The following is a 22,532-nucleotide window of genomic DNA, read 5'->3' on the forward strand; positions in this document are numbered from 1 at the left end:
CTGTTGTCACCTCTCTTTCTGAGGTGTTCTGATCTAATGACACATGGGTAGGTTTCCTGTGAATGTCACATTCGTTACCTGTGGCTGTGAACCATGCCATCTGCAGAGCTGCAGCCATGTCCAGGTTAAAAATTGCAAAACACATCCTCTCTTAAATTCAGACTGTGTCCCGAAACAACATCACAGAATATTTAGTTTAGGAAATAGTCCAGGAGTCAAAGTAAACTACTTTATGCACACACACACACAGATTGTACTATTTGTTGTCCAGGTGAGCAACTTTGAAATACAAACAAACAGCCTGTTTTGTTATCAGAGGTCAATTCATCCATGTAAATAAAAATCTGAATAATGACTGCTCATGTTTGCAACATATTTGCAACAGTAATTTTACAAATATATATTTGAATGCTTGTATCCCAATGTACCCCACAGCCAACAGAATATTTGCTTTTCCATAACCCACAATCTTTTTTAACACAACCCTGATTGGTCAAAAACAACAGTGGGAGGTGTTTTCAGCAGGGAGAGGGGAGAGGTTCCTACCTATATAAACCAGGGCTACAGGTAAGTTTCTCATCGACAAGATCACTCAGCAACCATGAGGTCTCTGGTCTTCGTTCTGCTCATCGGAGCTGCTTGTAAGTATATGTCTCATCACAGAAACATTCACTTGGTTGCTGGCTCTGGCTGAACGGCCTCCTGTGTGCTTTCAGTTGCCCTGGAGGACGACAAGATCGTCGGAGGGTATGAGTGCAAGGCCCACTCCCAGGCCCATCAGGTCTCTCTGAACTCTGGCTACCACTTCTGTGGAGGCTCCCTGGTCAACGAGAACTGGGTTGTGTCTGCTGCTCACTGCTACAAGTCGTATGTCACTACTCAATATCATGAAGACAAAGTTTTGCATGCAGGACTAATGTGGTAATGTGTGGCATCCTGAAATTCAGTTGTCAAACATCCTCTCTTTCTTCCCCAGCCGTGTGGAGGTGCGTCTGGGCGAGCACAACATCAGGGTCAATGAGGGAACCGAGCAGTTCATCAGCTCCTCCCGTGTCATCCGTCACCCCAACTACAGCTCCTACAACATCAACAATGACATCATGCTGATCAAGCTGAGCAAGCCCGCCACCCTCAACCAGTACGTGCAGCCCGTGGCTCTGCCCACCAGCTGTGCTCCCGCTGGCACCATGTGCCTGGTCTCAGGCTGGGGCAACACCATGAGCTCCAGTAAGTAACACCTCTCACACTGTGTTCTCAACTTGTAAACTGATCTTTTCTCAAGTTTACTGTAAATCTGTTTTGTTCTCCAGCTGCTGACAAGAACAAGCTGCAGTGCCTGAACCTCCCCATCCTTTCTGAGAGGGACTGTGATAACTCCTACCCTGGCATGATCACTAATGCCATGTTCTGCGCTGGATACCTGGAGGGAGGCAAGGACTCTTGCCAGGTATGTAATTCAATGTTTAGGCAGAAGCAGAGCAAATACTGTATGAAATACTTGGTACGACTTGGTGTATTTAACTGAATCTTACCCTCTTTCTTCCTTCTTTCAGGGTGACTCTGGTGGCCCCGTTGTGTGCAACGGTCAGCTGCAGGGTGTTGTGTCCTGGGGCTATGGATGCGCTGAGAAGGACCACCCTGGTGTCTACGCCAAGGTAATGTTCAAGGGAGAAAGATATTTAATCAACAACACACTGCTACTAGTTAAGCTTTGCTTAGGCTTTCTGAATATTGAGTAACTGATCTAACTCCAATGTTTTCATTCTCAGGTGTGCATCTTCAACGACTGGCTGGAGACCACTATGGCCAGATACTAAGTGAAACAAGTTCGGTCCAGCAACTCAACATCAGTTGCTGTTTATGTTCCATCTTTTGTTCTGAACAATAAAATGAATAAACATTTCAAAGAATATGCTGTGGATCTGTTTTTATGTGCAGTCATTACAAAAAACAAATTCTTGAAATCATCATCATTGTCATCAGTGATTACTCAGCCTTGAAAATTGAATTGAGACTTGCATATTGATATTATAGATGACTCATTTGAAACAATAAAAGATGTTCTAATATTGCTAAAAACCCCAAACTAGAAATTAATTCATCAATACCTATTCTCCTCCTACCAGTCTCGTTCCTCATTCATTTTTGACAATCATTATATATCTCAACAATAAAATCCAGAAAGCATAAACTAACACCAGCAAATGAAAATTACTGGTGCACTTAAATATCCACACGCTGCCAATAGCTGCTCTTGCCTCTGATCATTCCTAGCATCCACAAGTAACACCTGCATTTTAACTGCTAGGTCTACATGTATTTTCTTCATCCGTCTTATTTTAAATCTTTGACACCCACTTTGCTTTAGCTGCTGACAGGAACAAGCTGGGTGCCTGAACATCCCCATCCTTTCCGATAGGGACTGTGATAACTCCTGCCCTGACATCACTGTACAAAATGTACTGACCAAAGCAATTTCTATTGACATTGGTTAAAGTTACCTGTTCACTGGGTCTTTAACTGAACTGCCAGTTACTGTTAGCACAGCAAATGCCAAATCAACAGCTAACATTAGCTTGCTTAGCGTGGTGCATCTGTATTTCCCCTTAAGTGTGATTTTAAGAGGAATGCTAATTTTGGCTATTGAAAAACAGGCTTACAGCAACAGATTATACTTAGGCCTACCAAATTCATTGAAAATCCAACTAGGAGTGGCTTTAAGCACAGTCTGGTGCAGAAAAAGACATTTTTGGCAAACAAAATGTTTCCTTAACTTTCATGAGCTGAAAACATAATGACATATCAAAGCTCTGATGTACAGCTCTGTGCTCTATGCTGATTGATACGGCAACCTGTTTAGTACCATGTGTTATGTCAAATTTCCACTGAATGCTGTTTTTCTTAAAGTATATTTTTGGGGCTTTTGGGACAGTTGAGAGAGAGACAGGAAATTGGGGGGGTGGGGCAGGACAGGGCCGCTCGAACCAGGGCCGCCTGCAGCGAGGACCACATTCTCAACACATGGGGTGGGTGCTCTACCAACTGAGCTAAACACCACCCCTGAATGCTGTGTTGGAGGAGACTTGAAACTAGCGACTGAGACCACAAACTCATGAGCAAAATTTTAAATAAGTTAAACAATATGTTTAAGTTGGGGTGTCGTTAAGCTCAGTGGATAGAGCAGGCGCCCCATATGCAGAGGCTATACTCTAGGGCTGACCTGATTATCATATTTTCATAATTGAAGCTTCGCGGACATAAAAGCGATTAAAATCGAAGCTTCGACGGCCGATGGGGTGCGCGATCGTAACGTCTGACGGGGGATGGGGGTGGGCGGTTGGGGGGTGGTCATTTGGACTTTAGAGTGATTTCAGAGGTTCATGCAGCTGTTCTTGTCACTAATGTCATTCATGCGTAGTCATGTAACATTGTAGCAGCTGAAATGTCACCAATAGCAGATCTGCTCTTTATTTTAGGATACTGAGGGGATGTTTGCATGGCTTTTGTTTATTGTGTCGTCAATTATAGATTTTAAGTCTTCAATGTCAGTGCAATACTTAAAATGGCTGACTCAATGTTTTTTGTATTAGATTATACTTTTAGGAAGAAAACACAAATGTTGAAAATGTCAGGCACTTATCCAATCCCGTTACTGACTGAGAAGTTTTCTTTTTTAAACACAGCAACAGTGTGGTTTCATGTCTTTGTGTTGTTCTGTCTGTTGTCACCTCTCTTTCTGAGGTGTTCTGATCTAATGACACATGGGTGGGTGGGTTTCCTGTGAATGTCACATTCATTACCTGTGGGTGTGAACCATGCCATCTGCAGAGCTGCAGCCATGTCCAGGTTAAAAATTGCAAAACACATCCTCTCTTAAATTCAGACTGTGTCCCGAAACAACATCACAGAATATTTAGTTTAGGAAATAGTCCAGGAGTCAAAGTAAACTACTTCATGCACACACCAAGAGAAATTGTAGTATTTGTTGTCCAGGTGAGCAACTTTGAAATACAAACAAACAGCCTGTTTTGTTATCAGAGGTCAATTCATCCATGTAAAAAAAAAATCTGAATAATAACTGCTAATGTTTGCAACATATTTGCAACAGTAATTTTACAAATATATATTTGAATACTTGTTTCCCCAATGTACCCCACAGCCAACAGAATATTTGCTTTTCCATAACCCACAATCTTTTTTAACACAACCCTGATTGGTCAAAAACAACAGTGGGAGGTGTTTTCAGCAGGGAGAGGGGAGAGGTTCCTACCTATATAAACCAGAGCTACAGGTAAGTTTCTCATCGACAAGATCACTCAGCAACCATGAGGTCTCTGGTCTTCGTTCTGCTCATCGGAGCTGCTTGTAAGTACAGTATATGTCTCATCACAGAAACATTCACTTGGTTGCTGGCTCTGGCTGAACGGCCTCCTGTGTGCTTTCAGTTGCCCTGGAGGACGACAAGATCGTCGGAGGGTATGAGTGCAAGGCCCACTCCCAGGCCCATCAGGTCTCTCTGAACTCTGGCTACCACTTCTGTGGAGGCTCCCTGGTCAACGAGAACTGGGTTGTGTCTGCTGCTCACTGCTACAAGTCGTATGTCACTACTCAATATCATAAAGACAAAGTTTTGCATGCAGGACTAATGTGGTAATGTGTGGCATCCTGAAATTCAGTTGTCAAACATCTTCTCTTTCTTCCCCAGCCGTGTGGAGGTGCGTCTGGGCGAGCACAACATCAGGATCAATGAGGGAACCGAGCAGTTCATCAGCTCCTCCCGTGTCATCCGTCACCCCAACTACAGCTCTTACAACATCAACAATGACATCATGCTGATCAAGCTGAGCAAGCCCGCCACCATCAACCAGTACGTGCAGCCCGTGGCTCTCCCCACCAGCTGTGCTCCCGCTGGCACCATGTGCCTGGTCTCAGGCTGGGGCAACACCATGAGCTCCAGTAAGTAACACCTCTCACACTGTGTTCTCAACTTGTAAACTGATCTTTTCTCAAGTTTACTGTAAATCTGTTTTGTTCTCCAGCTGCTGACAAGAACAAGCTGCAGTGCCTGAACCTCCCCATCCTTTCTGAGAGGGACTGTGATAACTCCTACCCTGGCATGATCACTAATGCCATGTTCTGCGCTGGATACCTGGAGGGAGGCAAGGACTCTTGCCAGGTATGTAATTCAATGTTTAGGCAGAAGCAGAGCAAATACTGTATGAAATACTTGGTACGGCTTGGTGTATTTAACTGAATCTTACCCTCTTTCTTCCTTCTTTCAGGGTGACTCCGGTGGCCCCGTTGTGTGCAACGGTCAGCTGCAGGGTGTTGTGTCCTGGGGCTATGGATGCGCTGAGAAGGACCACCCTGGTGTCTACGCCAAGGTAATGTTCAAGGGAGAAAGATATTTAATTAACAGACTGCTACTAGTTAAGCTTTGCTTAGGCTTTCTGAATATTAAGTAACTGATCTAACTCCAATGTTTTCATTCTCAGGTGTGCATCTTCAACGACTGGCTGGAGACCACTATGGCCAGATACTAAGTGAAACAAGTTCGGTCCAGCAACTCAACATCAGTTGCTGTTTATGTTCCATCTTTTGTTCTGAACAATAAAATGAATAAACATTTCAAAGCATATCCTGTGGATCTGTTTTTATGTGCAATCATTACAAAAAACAAATTCTTGAAATCATCATCATTGTCATCAGTGATTACTCAGCCTTGAAAATTGAATTGAGACTTGCATATAGATGACTCATTTGAAACAATAAAAGATGTTCTAATATTGCTAAAAACCCCAAACTAGAAATGAATTCATCAATACCTATTCTCCTCCTACCAGTCTCGTTCCTCATTCATTTTTGACAATCATTATATATCTCAACAATAAAATCCAGAAAGCATAAACTAACACCAGCAAATGAAAATTACTGGTGGACTTAAATATCCACACGCTGCTAATAGCTGCTCTTGCCTCTGATCATTCCTAGCATCCACAAGTAACACCTGCATTTTAACTGCTAGGTCTACATGTATTTTCTTCATTCGTCTTATTTTAAATCTTTGACACCCACTTTAGCTGCTGACAGGAACAAGCTAGGTGCCTGAACATCCCCATCCTTTCCGATAGGGACTGTGATAACTCCTGCCCTGACATCACTGTACAAAATGCACTGACCAAAGCAATTTCTATTGACATTGGGGTTTTTAACTGAACTGCCAGTTACTGTTAGCACAGCAAATGCCAAATCAACAGCTAACATTAGCTTGTTTAGCATGGTGCATCTGTATTTCACACGCAGGACAGGGCTGCTCTAACCGGGGCCGCCTGCAGCGAGGACCACAGCCTCAACACATGGGGCGGGTTCTCTACCAACTGAGCTAAACACTACCCCTGAATGCTGTGTTGAAGACTTGAAACTAGCAACTGAGACCACAAACTCATGAGCAAAATTTTAAATAAGTTAAACAATATGTTTAGGTTGGGGCGTCGTTAAGCTCAGTGGATAGAGCAGGCGCTCCATATGCAGAGGCTATACTCCTTGCTACAGCGGGTTCTGGATCGAATCGCGACTCTGGTGGCCCTCTGCTGCATGTCATTCCCCCTCTCTTGACTATACTATCGATTGAAAGCAAAAAGACCAAAAATATACTTTAAAAATGAATAAATAAATAAAAATACGTTAAAGGAGTATTATCGCAAATCCAAATTCTTAATTCGGCCACTAGATGGAGCCAGGCGGAGCTTATCAGATATAAACAAGTGGGCAGCTGTCAGAGAGAGAGAGCAGCCTCCTTTAGTCCTCCCCCTCCCCCCTCCTCCTCCCTCCTCCCTCCTCCCCCCTCCTCCTCCCTCACCAGGCTGAATGAACGTGCAATTGCGGGAAAAAGAAAAGTCGCTAGTGGAAGCGGCAGCTCTATGTCGCGCACAACAACGACAACAACAGCAACTGCAACTTCCTCCTCCTTAATAACGCTGAGAGGACAGCTAAAGAAAGACACAGGGACGTGGAGACAAAGTGTTCTACCAGCGATTCAGTGACTGTAAGCAGCCTAACACTGCTACATTACTTACTGTTGCATATTTGTCCGGTTCGGGGGTCGGATTTGCGAGTTCCGAGTGCATTTTAATGCAGCAAGCGCCGGGCCGGCTTGGATCATAACAAAGACAAATGCTGCATTTGCCCCACGGACACTATACTGTTGGCGATTTTTTTTGTAAATTTAGTTATGGCTCCCCCCGACCCATCTTTTGCATATTTCATCTTATTTTATGCTATTACTGCTGTATTTGCGATAATGCTCCTTTAAGGTTATAGACTTCTTTTTCAATCGGCAGAGTTGCCTCTGATGGTATTTAGAAACAGTACAGGTTTACAGCAGCAAAATGTGCGGATTTTAGCTATGCAGAAATGGCTTGAACATGTTCACATGTAGAGTTAATTGGCAACATTTCAGCATTTCAGAAGCAGAAATCATGTAAATTAGGCCAGTTTTAACAGAAATTTGGCTGAATCAGATTAGAAAACAGATAAAAGGGCTGAAACTCGCTGAGAAAAGCCAAAATATATTCAAACATTACAATTCCAACTAAAACATAATTTCATTCCTTTCATAAATAACTGTGATGAGCCAACTGTAGCCTATTTTCTTATTTGTTTTGTTGGTGTTTTTGGAATTGCACAATTATCTTTGTGTTGTTCAGTCCCTTGTCACCTCTCTAACTCAACGTTTTTGAGGTGTTCCAATCTAATGCACATCTAAACACATGGGTAGGTTAAGTTTCCTGTGAAAGCCACATTTGTTATCTGTGGCTGTGAACCATGCCATCTGCGGAGCTGCAGCCATGTCTTCACAGCACAACTCCATCCATGTCAAGGTTAAAAATTACAAAACACATACTCTCTTAAATTCAGACTGTGTCCTGAAACAATGCCATGGGATATTTAGTTTAACAAATAGTCCCAAAATCAACGTTAACTACTTTATGTAGACGTCAAGTGAAATTGTAGTGTTTATTGTCCAGATAAGTGAGTAAATTTGAATGGCATACTGCAAGGACTACAGATGGAAATTAGCTGTGAGCTAAATCTGGTGCAACCATCTCCTCATTGTTTTCTGCAAATGATTAATGTAATTGCACACTGTCCCTTAAACTAAGTTATGTAATCATAGGTCATACATCCATGTCATACGAATGACAAGTATTTAATTTAATGCAGTTTTTTTCCATATAAACCTTGACATGTGCTGCAATAATCTAAAAAGCTTTATGCTAGTTTCTCCAGTGCCCGTTCTTTCAAACTGTGTCCAATGTGCTTCTAAAAAAGTTTTATTAATTATATAACTTTAGCTATACAGTATGGTACGGTACAGGCCATCCCACAGCCAACAGAATATTTGCTTTTCCATAACCCACAATCTTTTTTAACACAACCCTGATTGGTCAAAAACAACAGTGGGAGGTGTTTTCAGCAGGGAGAGGGGAGAGGTTCCTATCTATATAAACCAGGGCTACAGGTAAGTTTCTCATCGACAAGATCACTCAGCAACCATGAGGTCTCTGGTCTTCGTTCTGCTCATCGGAGCTGCTTGTAAGTATATGTCTCATCACAGAAACATTCACTTGGTTGCTGGCTCTGGCTGAACGGCCTCCTGTGTGCTTTCAGTTGCCCTGGAGGACGACAAGATCGTCGGAGGGTATGAGTGCAAGGCCCACTCCCAGGCCCATCAGGTCTCTCTGAACTCTGGCTACCACTTCTGTGGAGGCTCCCTGGTCAACGAGAACTGGGTTGTGTCTGCTGCTCACTGCTACAAGTCGTATGTCACTACTCAATATCATGAAGACAAAGTGTTGCATGCAGGACTAATGTGGTAATGTGTGGCATCCTGAAATTCAGTTGTCAAACATCCTCTCTTTCCTCCCCAGCCGTGTGGAGGTGCGTCTGGGCGAGCACAACATCAGGGTCAATGAGGGAACTGAGCAGTTCATCAGCTCCTCCCGTGTCATCCGTCACCCCAACTACAGCTCCTACAACATCAACAATGACATCATGCTGATCAAGCTGAGCAAGCCCGCCACCATCAACCAGTACGTGCAGCCAGTGGCTCTGCCCACCAGCTGTGCTCCCGCTGGCACCATGTGCCTGGTCTCAGGCTGGGGCAACACCATGAGCTCCAGTAAGTAACACCTCTCACACTGTGTTCTCAACTTGTAAACTGATCTTTTCTCAAGTTTACTGTAAATCTGTTTTGTTCTCCAGCTGCTGACAAGAACAAGCTGCAGTGCCTGAACCTCCCCATCCTTTCTGAGAGGGACTGTGATAACTCCTACCCTGGCATGATCACTAATGCCATGTTCTGCGCTGGATACCTGGAGGGAGGCAAGGACTCTTGCCAGGTATGTAATTCAATGTTTAGGCAGGAGCAGAGCAAATACTGTATGAAATACTTGGTACGACTTGGTGTATTTAACTGAATCTTACCCTCTTTCTTCCTTCTTCCAGGGTGACTCCGGTGGCCCCGTTGTGTGCAACGGTCAGCTGCAGGGTGTTGTGTCCTGGGGCTATGGATGCGCTGAGAAGGACCACCCTGGTGTCTACGCCAAGGTAATGTTCAAGGGAGAAAGATATTTAATCAACACACTGCTACCACTTGTGCTTTACTTAGGTTTTCTGAACACTGGGTAACTAATCTAACTCCAATGTTTTCATTCTCAGGTGTGCATCTTCAACGACTGGCTGGAGACCACTATGGCCAGATACTAAATGAAACAAGAAAACAAGCTCAGTCCAGGTGTCTACGCCAAGGTAAAACTCTGTTGTTAAGAACAGACAATTTGGATATTTGTTACAGTCTGTCCACACTAACAAACATCTTTCTGTCTGCACACAGGTCTGCATCTTCAACAAGTGGCTGAAAACGACTATAGCAAACTGTTAAGTTTGATCCTGTGATCACCATCGTTCTCTTCAATCATTGTGAATCCAGTACTGAGTTTTGAATAATGTTCAACCATTTTCCATCTGTCAATAAAGTATTCCATCCTTATTCTCAAATATGTTCTTTCACTTAATTGTCTACATCTTTTTACATCATGATGCACAACATGTGCTTTCATTTTTTACCAAGTTTTTCAACTGACAAGTCATATCTTTCATCTACAGTATTTTTAAAAGTAAAGAGTGTTACTGTATGGCCCGGCTCAGTGACCACAACAAATCAACCTAACGGAGGACGGAGGATCAATAATAAACAAGTGAATTGTATTTACAAAGTTAAGAATAAGTGCGAACTGAACCATAACCATAACACAAAACAAAAGAAAAACAACGGTGGCTTGGGCCAAGCTTCCAGCTGGTGACAGGGAGAGAACGAGAGCAGACTGGCCAGCCATCTATTGTAGACACCGGGAATCATGGCCGCAGGTGTTCCCGATTCCCAGGCTCTGCCTCACAACTACAGCCAAGAGCATAGAGCACAGACATGCAGCACAGACAGCTCTGGGCCGTCACAAGAGACTCCTTACTCCTAGCGAGTAGTTCTCATCCTAAGGCACTCATAGAACCAATTTTATAGACTTGCCCTGATAAAACACATAAAGACTCCACTGAACTTTTTAGACTTTTTGTGTTTTTCTGGTACCTTGGCATACGTCGGTCACGAGTGCGGTGATTTACACCAAGTTTCTAAAAGTAAAAAGTAAAAGTAACAAACTTTGTTATGACAAAAAGTTTCACATATAATAGCTCACACACTATTTATCCACACAGTAAAGCTTTGCAAAATAACCAATCTGTAAAAAAGAGTATTGATCATTTACATAAATGACTTAGAAAACACCTTTTTACCAAAACAGTATAAAACTTCAGTACTTTCAGTTAGCATTAAAATTTGTTTTAAGTGCCATTTGCCTGGTTTCTATTAATCTTAATAAGATTTACCCAAACCTTTGACAAATAGAATAAGCTTTACAAACACCCCATTACCAAGAAAGCATCCCATCAAGTGAGGCCAATTTATTCAAAGGGCAAATAACACCCCTGTGGGGAAACAGACACACAAACCAACCAAAATACAATACATGATATATAATAAAAGCAGTGTTCTATTAATAATGATGAGAGAATAAAGGGTGACAGAATATTTTCACTGATAAGTATCTGAAGCAGAGCAGAAGGCAGAGCTGATAAAAATATAAACTGAGTAACCACAGTCTGGAACAGAGACAAGATGACGCACAGTCATGGAAAGCTGCAAAGGAGAGAATCCCACTAGACTAGACTCCGATTGAAATGCACTTTCTTCTAAAATGGGACAAATGTAATCATATTAGAGTGGAAAATTGTGAAAACTTAATTCAGTAGAACAGTTAGTGGCACAATATGTGACAGTATGTAGACCCAAATTAAATAGACAAATAACAACCCTCTATTTTATTTGCATGCATGCGCTAAAATTGTATTGTTTTAATTGTTTCCTTCATTCGTTGATGCATTCCTCACTCTAAGAAAGAAGTTTCTCCATAGTAGGGGGCTTTCCCTTCACCTGTCATAGTGAAGGTCAGACAGTTTGTGAGAGACGCTCCACCTGGCACTGACACTAAGCCATCAAGGTCACACTGCTGATTATAACATGTACCAAACATGCTGTACTCCACTTGAACAGGGCCAGGGCAGCAATGGATCAAACAACAATAAGGCTGCCCACACTTAAAAGCTGCAATTTTGTGAAAAGACTGTGAAAACTACTTCAAAAGCAGTCCCATTATGATTTGCCATAATTCAATACTTCATCCTGCTTTGGCAGAATTCCTCGTAAGTATGGCAAAATTTTTCCATCAGCACTCTTTGGTGGTTTTGATTGGTTAGAAGTGCCAGGGGTGTGTCTCGAGAGTTGGCATAGGGTAATGTTGTCAATAAAAAGCCCACTTCGGGTTCAGAAAAAGCCCTGTACCCCCATCTACCATTAACTAATCATGAGGTCTCTGGTCTTTGCTCTACTCCTGGGAGCTGTGTGTAAGTACGGACCATGTCAAAATGACTGAGGCAAAGATGATACAATTGATTTCATGATGAATGTATTTGGAAGGTAACACATCTTTCATGAAAATATGAATATTTGTTTCTTTACAGTTGCCACAGAGGATGACAAAATTGTTGGAGGGCGTGAGTGCACGCCTCACTCCCAGCCCCATCAGGTGTCTCTGAACTCTGGCTACCACTTCTGTGGAGGCTCCCTGGTCAACAAGTACTGGGTGGTGTCTGCCGCTCACTGCTACAAATCGTATGTGCTCCTCATAAATGCCAACAAATCTGCAAAACTCATTGCACCTAATATCCTTTGCAATATCTGCTTTTAATCACAATTATACACCTTTCAGCAAAATGGACATTGTCCTTGGTGATCATAACCGTTGGTTCATGGATGGCAATGAACAGATCATTTCAGCCTCCCTTGTGATCCCTCACCCCAACTACGAGTCCTGGACGGTTGATAATGACATCATGCTGATCAAGCTTAGTGAGCCTGCCACCATCAACCAGTATGTGAAGCCTGTGGCTCTGCCCACTAGCTGTGCCCCTGCTGGCACCATGTGCACAGTCTCTGGATGGGGTGTGACCCAGAGCTCCGGTGAATATCAAATGTTGACTCAAAATAAGGTTTCTGTTACTCACTGTTACATTTGTTTATTATTTATTTGTGTGCCTGGGTTCACATCCCTATAGCTAATGACAGCAACAGGCTGCAGTGCCTGAACATCCCCATCCTGTCTGAAGAGGACTGTGACAATTCTTACCCTGGGATGATCACTGAGGCTATGTTTTGTGCTGGATACCTGGAGGGTGGCAAGGACTCCTGCCAGGTTTGCATCTCTGTTTTTCCAATGTGCACAAAGCATATTATCTGCAGTGCCCACAGCATGCAGTTTAGATTCAACACTTATGTGTCCTCTCCTTCTTTCAGGGTGACTCTGGTGGTCCTGTTGTGTGCAATGGTGAGCTGCAGGGTGTTGTGTCCTGGGGCTTTGGGTGTGCAGAGAGGAACCACCCTGGTGTCTATGCCAAGGTAAAAAAAAAAATGTTAAAAACAGTTTCCCAAACAATGCTTTTTTTTCCTTTCATGACATAGAAATGCTATAAAAGTCTTTCAAATTTTCAATGTGTATTTACCACTTCTCTCTTGTATCAGACCTGCATTTTCACAGAATGGCTGCAGACCACCATGGCTAACTACTAAGTCTGGTCCAACCTACCCCTTCTGCAAAATCCTGTGTCAATGAAACTCTGCTGCATGAAATGGAGATTGAAATAAAATAAGTGTAACATCCACATTTTTTGAAATAAAATAAGTGTTACATCCACATTTTTGTTAGTTTGTTCCTTTACATGTACAGTATCATTCTTTCTCTGTGTCTCTGCCTGCCTGCCTAGCAAATTAATTACCGGTAATACAAAATGAGCATGATCATGTAGGCTAGTATACTGAAGTCATATTGTGAGACAAATAACAGGGCTGGACAACATTATGAATAAATTAGAACTATTATTAACTACTACTTATGATGATAACAACAACAACAACAACAACAACAACATTAATAATAGAAGAGGGAGGAACCACTGAAAAATCCTATTAAAAATACATAAATTAAACTGAGCCTGTCTTCACGATAATCAGTTGTATTGTAACACCTTTGTATATAACCAAACGTCTTAGCGATATTTAGAATCAAGTATTGTTTTATACTTATTTTATCTTTTTATGATAACAATGCCATATTTTGGTTCTTGGTTTTCATTACTTTCGGGTGCAGCGAGTTAAGCGGAACCTTTGTTCTCGTGGTCCGTCGCCAAGTCGGACGGATTCGCCGACGCACCATCAATGTCAAACTCGGCTGCGCTCTCCGCGTTGACATCAGAGACCCAAGGATTTGCTCTTACTCCGAGGTAACTGCTCTATTATCTACGTATAGGTGTCTCTGTGGATGTTATAGCTACGTTTCACTTTAAACCCGTCCAGTCGTTTATGATGTCTGGTTTTACCTGTGTTTCTCTCGGACCCTCGCAGGCCAGTCTGACCGGACAAGATGCGCCTCACGCTGCAAATGTTGATCTCGCACGGCCGGGTGGCCCGGAGGATGGGTCTGGGTCCGCAGTCCCGGATCGACATGCTGCGGAACATTTTGACAGGACTGGTCCGACACGAGAGGATAGAAACCACGCTGGGCAAAGCGGATGAAGTCCGCTTCTACGCCGAAAAGGTAACACGTTTTCGTGCAAGCTAATGTCACAGTCTGTTACCAATAACGTTACTACTTAGCTAAATGAAAGCAACATAAACACTTTACATTTAATATACATTTGGCTCTAAAATCTAGTTATTGTGAAAGATCTATATCTGCTACCAGACATTAAGATAAGGTTTTGTCCATAGAGGTTGAGAGTCAAACAAAATTATCAGTGCAAACGAACATCTTAGATATTCAATACTTAAATACAACACGATGTTAAAGCTCATATTTAATTGGGCAGATGATCTGAGCAGACAGCATCGTATTCAATTACTGTACAAGTCATTAGTCATTACGAGTCATTAAACTGAAGTGAAACCCGTCCCTCAATGATAAAGAGTATAAATAACTTCTGTCTATACTACCCCACCAGACACACCATCAAATGTCACAGAAGTTCAATAAATTACTAAATGATATCAGATCAGTCTGTAAGCCCAGCTCAGGAGTTTTAACCAAATGCAATGGCTTTCTCTCTACTTTTCCGTTCTTGAGTCAAAACACCGACCTGCATCTGCACTTCATATTGGACAGGACGTCCTGTAGGTTTCTGAAGAGCAGCTACTTGAATCAGTACAGGAGACGCATGTCACCGTTAGCACAGCTGGACGTCGAAGGCTGCGTTCAACTCCCGAATTCAGACTTCAAAGCGTTCGAGACTCACCGCGCCGGAATAACCAAAATGGCGGACAGGTGACCGGCGGGACAAACTTTGCATTTGGACTCGGAGTGATTCACGCAAGGCACACAAAAACATAAAAATAAAATTAAATAAAAAAAAGTATTTAAATATAAAGAAGTATTTTAAAATACCGGTAATGAAACAGATAATTTAAAATCGAAGAGAAATAACAACATGAATTTACTGTATTCCACAACATCAGTATGTAATCTATAACAGTAAGTAAATATTGTATATGTATGTATTTTGATGCCAGACATTGTTTGTCGGAGTAGATTTTTTGTCCGACCTTCACGAGCTCCGACATGAGGTGGCGTTTGATTGCACTTTTTCAAGCAGGAGGCTCAAGGTGAGCATAACCCAAAGCTAATTAGCTAGTTGACAAGCTAAGCTAACTAGTGAGCGCAGACGCAACTTAGTATATCCAGTAATTAACGCAAAAAGGCATAAAAATAACACTTCACTTACCTAAAAAAAAAAAGTGCAGACTGTCACGTGTCCAACTGGCGAATTAACCACATTGCAAGGAGGATTTTTTCTCATATTTTCCTTGAAAAGTTCCCAGTAAGGCCCCAACGTCAAAAAACACGGCTTGGCCTAAAGTGACGCCGATGAGACACCTAGCGGTCGAACTAAAATCATGGCGACCACCTGTTGCGCCAAGGGGCTATCTCCCAATAAGTTACAGTCATCAAAATGGGGAAATCAACTACAGAGACTCAAACAAACAAATCAAGAAATGCGGTATTTAAAGTCTATGTGTGACTTACTTTTACAGTCTGCCTCAAACGACCACTGGATGAATTGATTTTGCTTCTCCTTCAACATTTAAACTGCACAGAATAAGATTTTTAAATAACATTTTGATTGTCTTTCCCTTCCTTGTCTGTTTGTGTTTTCATGTTTTATCTTTTCCAGTTGATCGACTATGCCAAAAAGGGAGACACAGATGAGAAGGCGATGAAAATGGCCAGTTTTTGGCTGACGGTATGTGTCTGCAGCTTCTCAACTTTGCAAAGTTACAAGCTTTGTCATTGAGAATATAAAATGGTTTATGTGCAGTACCCCTTTGGTTTGAGTCTGTTTCCTCTTTTCAGGAAAAGGACCTGGTGCCAAAGCTCTTCAAGGTCCTTGCTCCACGGTTTGAGACTCAGTCGAATGGTTACACACGGATGGTACGCATTCCCAACAGACAGAACCTGGACAGGGCAAAGATGGCCGTCCTTGAGTATAAAGGCAACCCATTCCCACCTCTCTATCCTGTCAAAAAGGAGAATGAACTCAATCTCATCAACCAGCTGCTCAAAGGCTACAGAGAGGACAGGGCACAACAGTTGGCTGCAAAATCATAATTTTGAACCATTGATTTGGATAAGTGGTCGATGGTTGGACGGTGGAATGCACTGAAGAGCCACATGCAGATGACTGATGCATTTCTTCACCAAAAAACAGTGTCAACTAAATCCATGAACTTTTCTGTATGAGCATATTTCTGTTTGGTTATTATATTAATAAATGTGATTTATGAAGAGAAGAGATTTTTACTTTATGTCTTTGAACACTAAATTATAAAGATTTGTCCCATGGACCATGTGAGGTTTGGCTAAGGGCTTATTTATGGTCCCACATACTTTCATTTCAAATAATGTAGCTGTGCGTCATCCATGCCTATATCATGTGTCAAGAGAATGTGCACAAATACAGATCAAATGAAATGAAGGAATGAAGGAGCCTTAACAGTGGAGAAAAACGGCACAAACATTTGGTCAGTTAAGAGATATTTCAAGTAGTTTGTGGGCCTCTTTCACAACCGACAACTGACCTGTTGAAAGGCAGAGGTGTTATTAACAACATTAATAAAGTTTCTATTCGTGTCCCAGTAAATCAAGTCAGAATGACAGTAAGAACACACAATTCCAGGACCCTGAAAGTGAAGTGGTTTAGAGCAATTCAACAACCACTAATTTCACTATTTTACACCAGTGCTTTTTTGTTTACAATTCTGCTAATGTGACATTTGAAGCTGTCTTCTGTTGAAAGGCAGTTGGAAACAGGTGTGGATGTGGCTGTTCACAAACTGAGGAAAGCATCCATTTCCAAACCAGAACATAAAACCTTAAGTCAGAGCAGTTTTGTGAAGTTTATGTTAAATTTTGAACAAGAGTACAAATAAGCGCTTGGAATATTGTTTTTCCAGAGTGCAATTTATGGTTCAGTTTGTACACAGAATACAAAACAACCTTTTCACTGTGCGCAGTTTGACTTGTAGCAGACAAAGCACAGGTGTAACTTATAACATTAACGATGGCTCCATGGAAACGTTAATGTGATTAACTCCACCTGTGTTATTTACTCACAACAGCATCTGTATCTGCAGGTTTGAATTGAATTAAGTCATCCCCCGAAAAAATCCCATAATAGTCTAAAATTGAATTTACAAAGGTCTTGAATATTTGTCTTGCCCTAGACAGTAACATAAACTTTTTGTGCCCCATATACAGTACAGAGGCTATAGCCCTTGCTGCGGCCGGCCCCGGGTCGTATCCCCTGGTGGGTCTTTGCTCTGTCCAAGTATCCTATCAATTAAAGGCATAAAAGCCCCAAAAAATACTTAAAAAAACAAACAAACTGTTAAATAAGTCAATATACTGAACTTCCTGTTGTTTTTTGACCATATGATTGTGACAAAAAGAATTAAATTCAGTTCCATGTAGTGACTGCAGACACCTTTTATGACACATCAGTGTCTGCAGTGAAAAATATCGATTATGCTGCACTGTATTACCATAACATTGTTTTTTTGACATAGTGGTGGACATACCTAACAATTAAATGTATTAATCACAATCCAAGTCTCAAAACTGTACTGTTAGATTTAATGAAATTCGACGGCAAAGAGCTTCGTAGATAAAATGTCACAAAAAACACTCCTGAATAAAACCAAACAATGCAAAAAGCTTGAATTTTACTTTCAGAGACAGCAGTAGCGATTAGGGTGAAAGCCATTTGTAGATTTGGACCTTTACTGGAGAACAGGTAACAGTTTGTTGTGACTGCACTGGGCTACAGGCCGTGACTGAAATAATTAGACTAGCCTACATCAGATTGTGACCAGCCTGGAGTCTGTCCCTGTGGTGTTTTACTTTAATGGACTCTTGTAATGAGAACAGATTCAAAATATGATTTACAGTTATTAGATTTACCTCTTTGGACACACGCCCTTGCTGTAACTGGAACACAAACACTCTTGCTTATTAATGCAGGAGCCAAACAATACACACACCCACCAAGGCCTCTAATAAAACCATTTTTTTATTATTATTTTGGCAAAAAGTGTATATGTACAGCGTATTTAGAATTGTCATTTGACACCATTAAAATGCATCTGAACAGTGCTTCAGTGATGTGCTCTTAACCAGATCGCTCTGAGTAGCCTAAAAGCTGTGCTGTTTTCTGTCATGCATACATAATCTCTTTTCTTTGAGTCTTCTCTCCCTCTAGTGTGTGTCTCAGTCCTGTAATTTAACATCAATATCCGCAAAGTTGAAGCAGTGATGCAGTATCAGTAAGCCTGTCTGTTAGTCGAGTCATCCAGTGTCTGTTCAGTCAGGTTATGGCAACCGTAGCAACAGGCAACAGTAGACAAAATGGCAGACATGCCAAATATAAACCGGACACGTAATCAGAAATAACGACTAGTAGTCTAATTCAAGTATCATTCTGTTTCACAGACTAAGGTACACCTCTGACTACACTCTTACAAATTACACACCACAGTCCTAACATCCTAAAGTACGCAAGATTGCCACTGATAAATCTGTGACTATTAGCTGAGAACCACCAATTTCATGAATCGGAAATAAATGAATGGTCAAGATAAAACTGCTGAATTAGTTAGTGCCCGATCACAGATACTTTTTTTTTTCTTTCCCTTTTTCAGTTTTGAATTGCTGGAAGCTGGTGGTGAACTCATGTTCAATGGCATTCTTACATGAATTATCAACTTCAGTTATTCAAAGTTAAATTGCGCTGACTAAACGTGATATGTTCCCTATGATGTCTGGACAGTCGATGACATTTTAAGACTGTATTTACAGGTGTAAGCATCTGGAAAACTACTAGATGTAGTGTAAATACATGTTTAAAAGCAGCTTTATAAAGGTGATGTCATCACGAATAAACAGACTAAGACCAGGAACATTAAAGTGCTCCATGCAGGACAGACAAAATGTTCAGTTGTGTGGATGTTTTCACAGTTCATCTACAAGGCTTTTTTCTCTCATTGTTCAATGTTAGGGGATACAAAACTAGTAATATTTGTTCAGCTTTTCGTATGGTTTAAATATTCAGCTGCGAAAAGCAGGCAAATACAATATTCATGTTTCAGGTACTAGACAGGGGTGAGGATGAAGTTACTTGTATTTTTTTTTTTTAAAAAGAACCCACCTGCCCTTTAATCATGTATGTGTTCAAGATGGAAGCCGAAGACAGTTCGACAGAGGTGTACGATAGCATCCCAGTAACTTGAAAATCACCCCTGTCCTTGTGCTGTATTGCATCAGTACATTCACCAACGTCTACATACACAGAAATGACATTTTTGAGCAGGCATATTCTGCACTCCAGTAAAACCAGTATAGTAAAATACTGGCTTTCACATAGTGTTTCAAAGAGCACAAGAGGGATTTGTTTGGAATAACCATTAACAGAATTCATCCTGTCAAAAAATATACTTAAGCCTATTGTATGTATTTACAAAAGTATAGATTTCAATACACACAATAAGCGAATATTGTATGATCACATGGAGTACATATATTAGCTTTTTGGACAGGAAATACGATACAAACATGCGTGTTTTTACGAGTACCTAGAAGTGCCCACAGTAAACGTGACATTTTACATTTACACATCAGCATATCAATCCAGAATAACCAGCTGCAATGAAGGCATAGTAGGATATAAATTAACCCAACAAACTCCATATAGAGTAAATATCTATGCATTATCAAAATATGCCAAACATAAAAAAAAGTTTTTTGTTTTTTTTTGTTTTTTTTCAAAACATGAATTTGATAAATGGAATGGAATGAGAATTTTCATTGGTCACAGCACCAACTGGAATTTAATGATGTGAAATAAACCATAAAAACATATTTCCTTTTTTTATTTTATTTTAAATAAAACTATATATATAGTGGTAGCTCTCTCCAGTTTTAGCTATTTACAAACTCTTCCAAGCACACCATCACTGCCTCATGAATTTTTGAATAAAAGTATTTCAAGAATTTTGTTCATTTCCGCATGGTGCACAGCTATCATTCTATTGCTCTGGCTACATCCACTTTGTCATCTGTCTCCCTGTGTGCCTTTTACTGGTCAGCATCAAATATTTATTGCTTCTTTATTCTTTAACAAGCTCAGCACTTCTATCTCACAGCCATTTCCTCCATTCGGGTTATTTCCATTCACAGGTGAAAAGGGACCGTTTAGGGATTCGCTTTTCTGATTATTTCTCGGCTTCGTCCTTCCAAACTTTTTTTTTGGCTGTCCTTTTTTGTCTTTAAGCGGTGACACCTTGACTTCCACTCTTCCTTCAGTTATTCACTGTAATGTCATTCTGTCCATTTCCCCCGTGCCTTCCCCCTTCTTCCTCCATCCTGACCTCTGTCCCATGTCTCTCTGCATCTCATGCCTTCGTTCCAAACCCTCCTCCTCCTCCGCTCTGCATGCTGAAATATTCGGTGAAAGAGGGGAGCCGTGGCGGCAGCGGGGGTGAGCGTGTGGTTGGGCGGGGGGGTATCAGCGGTGGGGGCAATATCGATGTCAAATCAGCAGCGGTGGTGATGATCTTCTGCTCACTATTCCTCGGCACCTCCGGTCCTTTAGAGGCCACCATCTCCTCCACTGTCTTCACCGGATCCTAGAAGAAGGAAGATGATAGTTTTGCACTCTTGACCTGGTCTCACTCTCAGGATGTAGGTTACAGGAATGTGTTGCTCTGACCAAAAAGTGGGACCTTGTAGATACTGTGTCAGTAACACCACACTATAGGTCGCATTTTGACAGCTTCCTCAGCTCACTAATGTTGCCATGCTTATTTAGGTCGGGGTAAATTACTCCTGACCTCCAGGCTTCAACTGGTTCATTTACTTTACTCCAAACTACAAATTACTGTTCAAACCAGAACCTACTGCATATTAATGACATGGCTGAAATCATTAAAGGTAATAGGGACATCTTTTATATCATGCAACAATATGCAAAGGTATGCACGTCTTGCTTTCAATATATTAATTATTCATTAATCTGGCAATTATTTTTTTGATGAATCTATTAACTGTTTGGTCTACAAAACATCAGAAAACACTGCTTGTCAAATTTACATAGAGCTCAAGGTCACATCATCACACCTATTGTGCAACCAACACTCAAAGCATCACATACTGTATGAGAAGGAAAAGCAGCAAATCTCATTTTAAACCTGAGAAAATCAAACATTTTTTTTTTCTTTTGAGGATGACTTGAATGATAAACTAGTAAAATACCAGATTCATTTTCTGTTGATCAACTACAGTAACAGACTCTGTAGCACTCTGGCCAAGGAGGTCAGGTCTGTTGAATGTCTGCCCCAGTTTTAGTCACTACTCAAAACTACTTTTATGAAGCTCTTAATTCTACACCTCTGGTACTTGCCTTGCTAACTGATGTTTTGCTTCTTCTCTCAGTGTCTTTCATTGTGTTAATGTGCACCTACAGAACTTTGATCTCTCTCTGCAATAATAACTTGTAACAGCTTTGAGAGGGAATTACAAACTGTTCCTAACTGTTGCTCATTTTCAGTCAGATAGATACTTCAGACAATAATTGCTAAAATGAAAAATTGATACATTAAACTGCAGTGTAATTCTGTATAATTTTATAAACAATAACTGAATTAGACCAACGTCCCTGTCTTCCATCCATCCATCCATCCATCCATCCATCCATCCATCACAGAGCTGACATGTAGAGACAAACAACCTCACACATTCATATTCACACCTATGGGCACTTAAGAGTGTGCCACCTGTTTTCTGTGTGCAAATTAGAAACACGTTCATCAGGATGACTGGGATTGTTTTTCAGAATCTACATCTGAGTTGTCAGGACTTGTTATGAGTCATTTGTTATGATTGCTTTGTTTTTAATTTTGTTGCTTTGATGTGCTGCAAACTGTGAATTTCACCTGCAGTTACTAAACCCCTCTGGCCCAGATGCTTCAGATACTAAACACACTCTGTTATTCTATAGAATTTTGCCCATCCTGGAAAACAAATGATAAATGTTTTATTTGGGATTTGTCAATTCGGCTTGAGACCACATAATAGCACAGAGACTGCTGCGATAAACTCAGAATTTACCCTTCAGGGCAATTTATTTGTTCTTTCCCCCAAATAACCCTGGTCCAGTAGACTCACTGTGTCAGTGTGAGTACGACTGCAGCAACATTTCCTTCACTTAAATGAAGACAAGACAGGGAACATTCTGTTCAACACCAAACACCAGAGACTCTT

General features: G+C 41.3%; 6 protein-coding genes across 6 annotated transcripts in view; 5 read left to right on the forward strand and 1 right to left on the reverse strand.

Annotated features, from left to right (window-relative positions):
• Window positions 1-601: 601 nt before the first annotated feature.
• Window positions 602-1,910, forward strand: LOC310999401 (trypsin-1; the record flags this gene model as incomplete). The annotated part of the gene is made up of 6 exons (XM_083989812.1): window positions 602-641; window positions 717-867; window positions 977-1,227; window positions 1,311-1,447; window positions 1,554-1,655; window positions 1,770-1,910. 6 exons carry the CDS (start codon window positions 602-604, stop codon window positions 1,815-1,817), a joined length of 729 nt encoding a protein of 242 aa, XP_083845938.1. The 3' UTR covers window positions 1,818-1,910.
• A 2,415-nt stretch (window positions 1,911-4,325) lies between these two features.
• On the forward strand, window positions 4,326-5,634 carry LOC310999398 (trypsin-1-like; the record flags this gene model as incomplete). Its single annotated transcript, XM_083989809.1, has 6 exons — window positions 4,326-4,365; window positions 4,446-4,596; window positions 4,706-4,956; window positions 5,040-5,176; window positions 5,283-5,384; window positions 5,496-5,634. 6 exons carry the CDS (start codon window positions 4,326-4,328, stop codon window positions 5,541-5,543), a joined length of 729 nt encoding a protein of 242 aa, XP_083845935.1. The 3' UTR covers window positions 5,544-5,634.
• Window positions 5,635-8,555: 2,921 nt separating this feature from the next.
• LOC310999399 (trypsin-1-like) lies at window positions 8,556-10,024 on the forward strand (the record flags this gene model as incomplete). The annotated part of the gene is made up of 7 exons (XM_083989810.1): window positions 8,556-8,595; window positions 8,671-8,821; window positions 8,931-9,181; window positions 9,265-9,401; window positions 9,508-9,609; window positions 9,721-9,810; window positions 9,896-10,024. 6 exons carry the CDS (start codon window positions 8,556-8,558, stop codon window positions 9,766-9,768), a joined length of 729 nt encoding a protein of 242 aa, XP_083845936.1. The 3' UTR covers window positions 9,769-9,810; window positions 9,896-10,024.
• Window positions 10,025-11,978: 1,954 nt separating this feature from the next.
• On the forward strand, window positions 11,979-13,240 carry LOC310999404 (trypsin-1-like; the record flags this gene model as incomplete). Its single annotated transcript, XM_083989815.1, has 6 exons — window positions 11,979-12,018; window positions 12,136-12,286; window positions 12,384-12,634; window positions 12,730-12,866; window positions 12,968-13,069; window positions 13,193-13,240. The coding sequence occupies 6 exons, from the start codon at window positions 11,979-11,981 to the stop codon at window positions 13,238-13,240; spliced, it is 729 nt and encodes a 242-aa protein (XP_083845941.1).
• Window positions 13,241-13,861: 621 nt separating this feature from the next.
• mrpl17 (mitochondrial ribosomal protein L17) lies at window positions 13,862-16,495 on the forward strand. Its single transcript, XM_083988978.1, has 4 exons — window positions 13,862-13,950; window positions 14,072-14,264; window positions 15,895-15,963; window positions 16,074-16,495. Exons 2-4 carry the CDS (start codon window positions 14,091-14,093, stop codon window positions 16,326-16,328), a joined length of 498 nt encoding a protein of 165 aa, XP_083845104.1. The 5' UTR covers window positions 13,862-13,950; window positions 14,072-14,090; the 3' UTR covers window positions 16,329-16,495.
• Window positions 16,496-20,665: 4,170 nt separating this feature from the next.
• The window catches only part of tmem145 (transmembrane protein 145), a gene marked incomplete at its 3' end in the record, with an annotated part of 37,505 nt that continues 35,638 nt past the window's right edge, over window positions 20,666-22,532 (reverse strand). Inside the window, exon 15 of the mRNA XM_083989265.1 lies at window positions 20,666-20,899. Within this exon, the coding sequence (XP_083845391.1) occupies window positions 20,666-20,899 (234 nt within the window). The remainder of the gene's footprint in view (window positions 20,900-22,532) is intronic.

This window comes from Trachurus trachurus (genome assembly GCF_905171665.1).
Source record: "Trachurus trachurus genome assembly, chromosome: 16".
Classification (NCBI taxonomy): Eukaryota; Metazoa; Chordata; class Actinopteri; order Carangiformes; family Carangidae; genus Trachurus; species Trachurus trachurus.

Coding starts and splice junctions, on each gene's coding strand:
- mrpl17 (XM_083988978.1), top strand. CDS start 14,091: ATGCGCCTCACGCTGCAAATGTTGATCTCGCACGGCCGGGTGGCCCGG. Junction 14,265..15,894: donor TCCGCTTCTACGCCGAAAAG/GTAACACGTTTT, acceptor TATCTTTTCCAG/TTGATCGACTATGCCAAAAA. Junction 15,964..16,073: donor TGGCCAGTTTTTGGCTGACG/GTATGTGTCTGC, acceptor TCCTCTTTTCAG/GAAAAGGACCTGGTGCCAAA.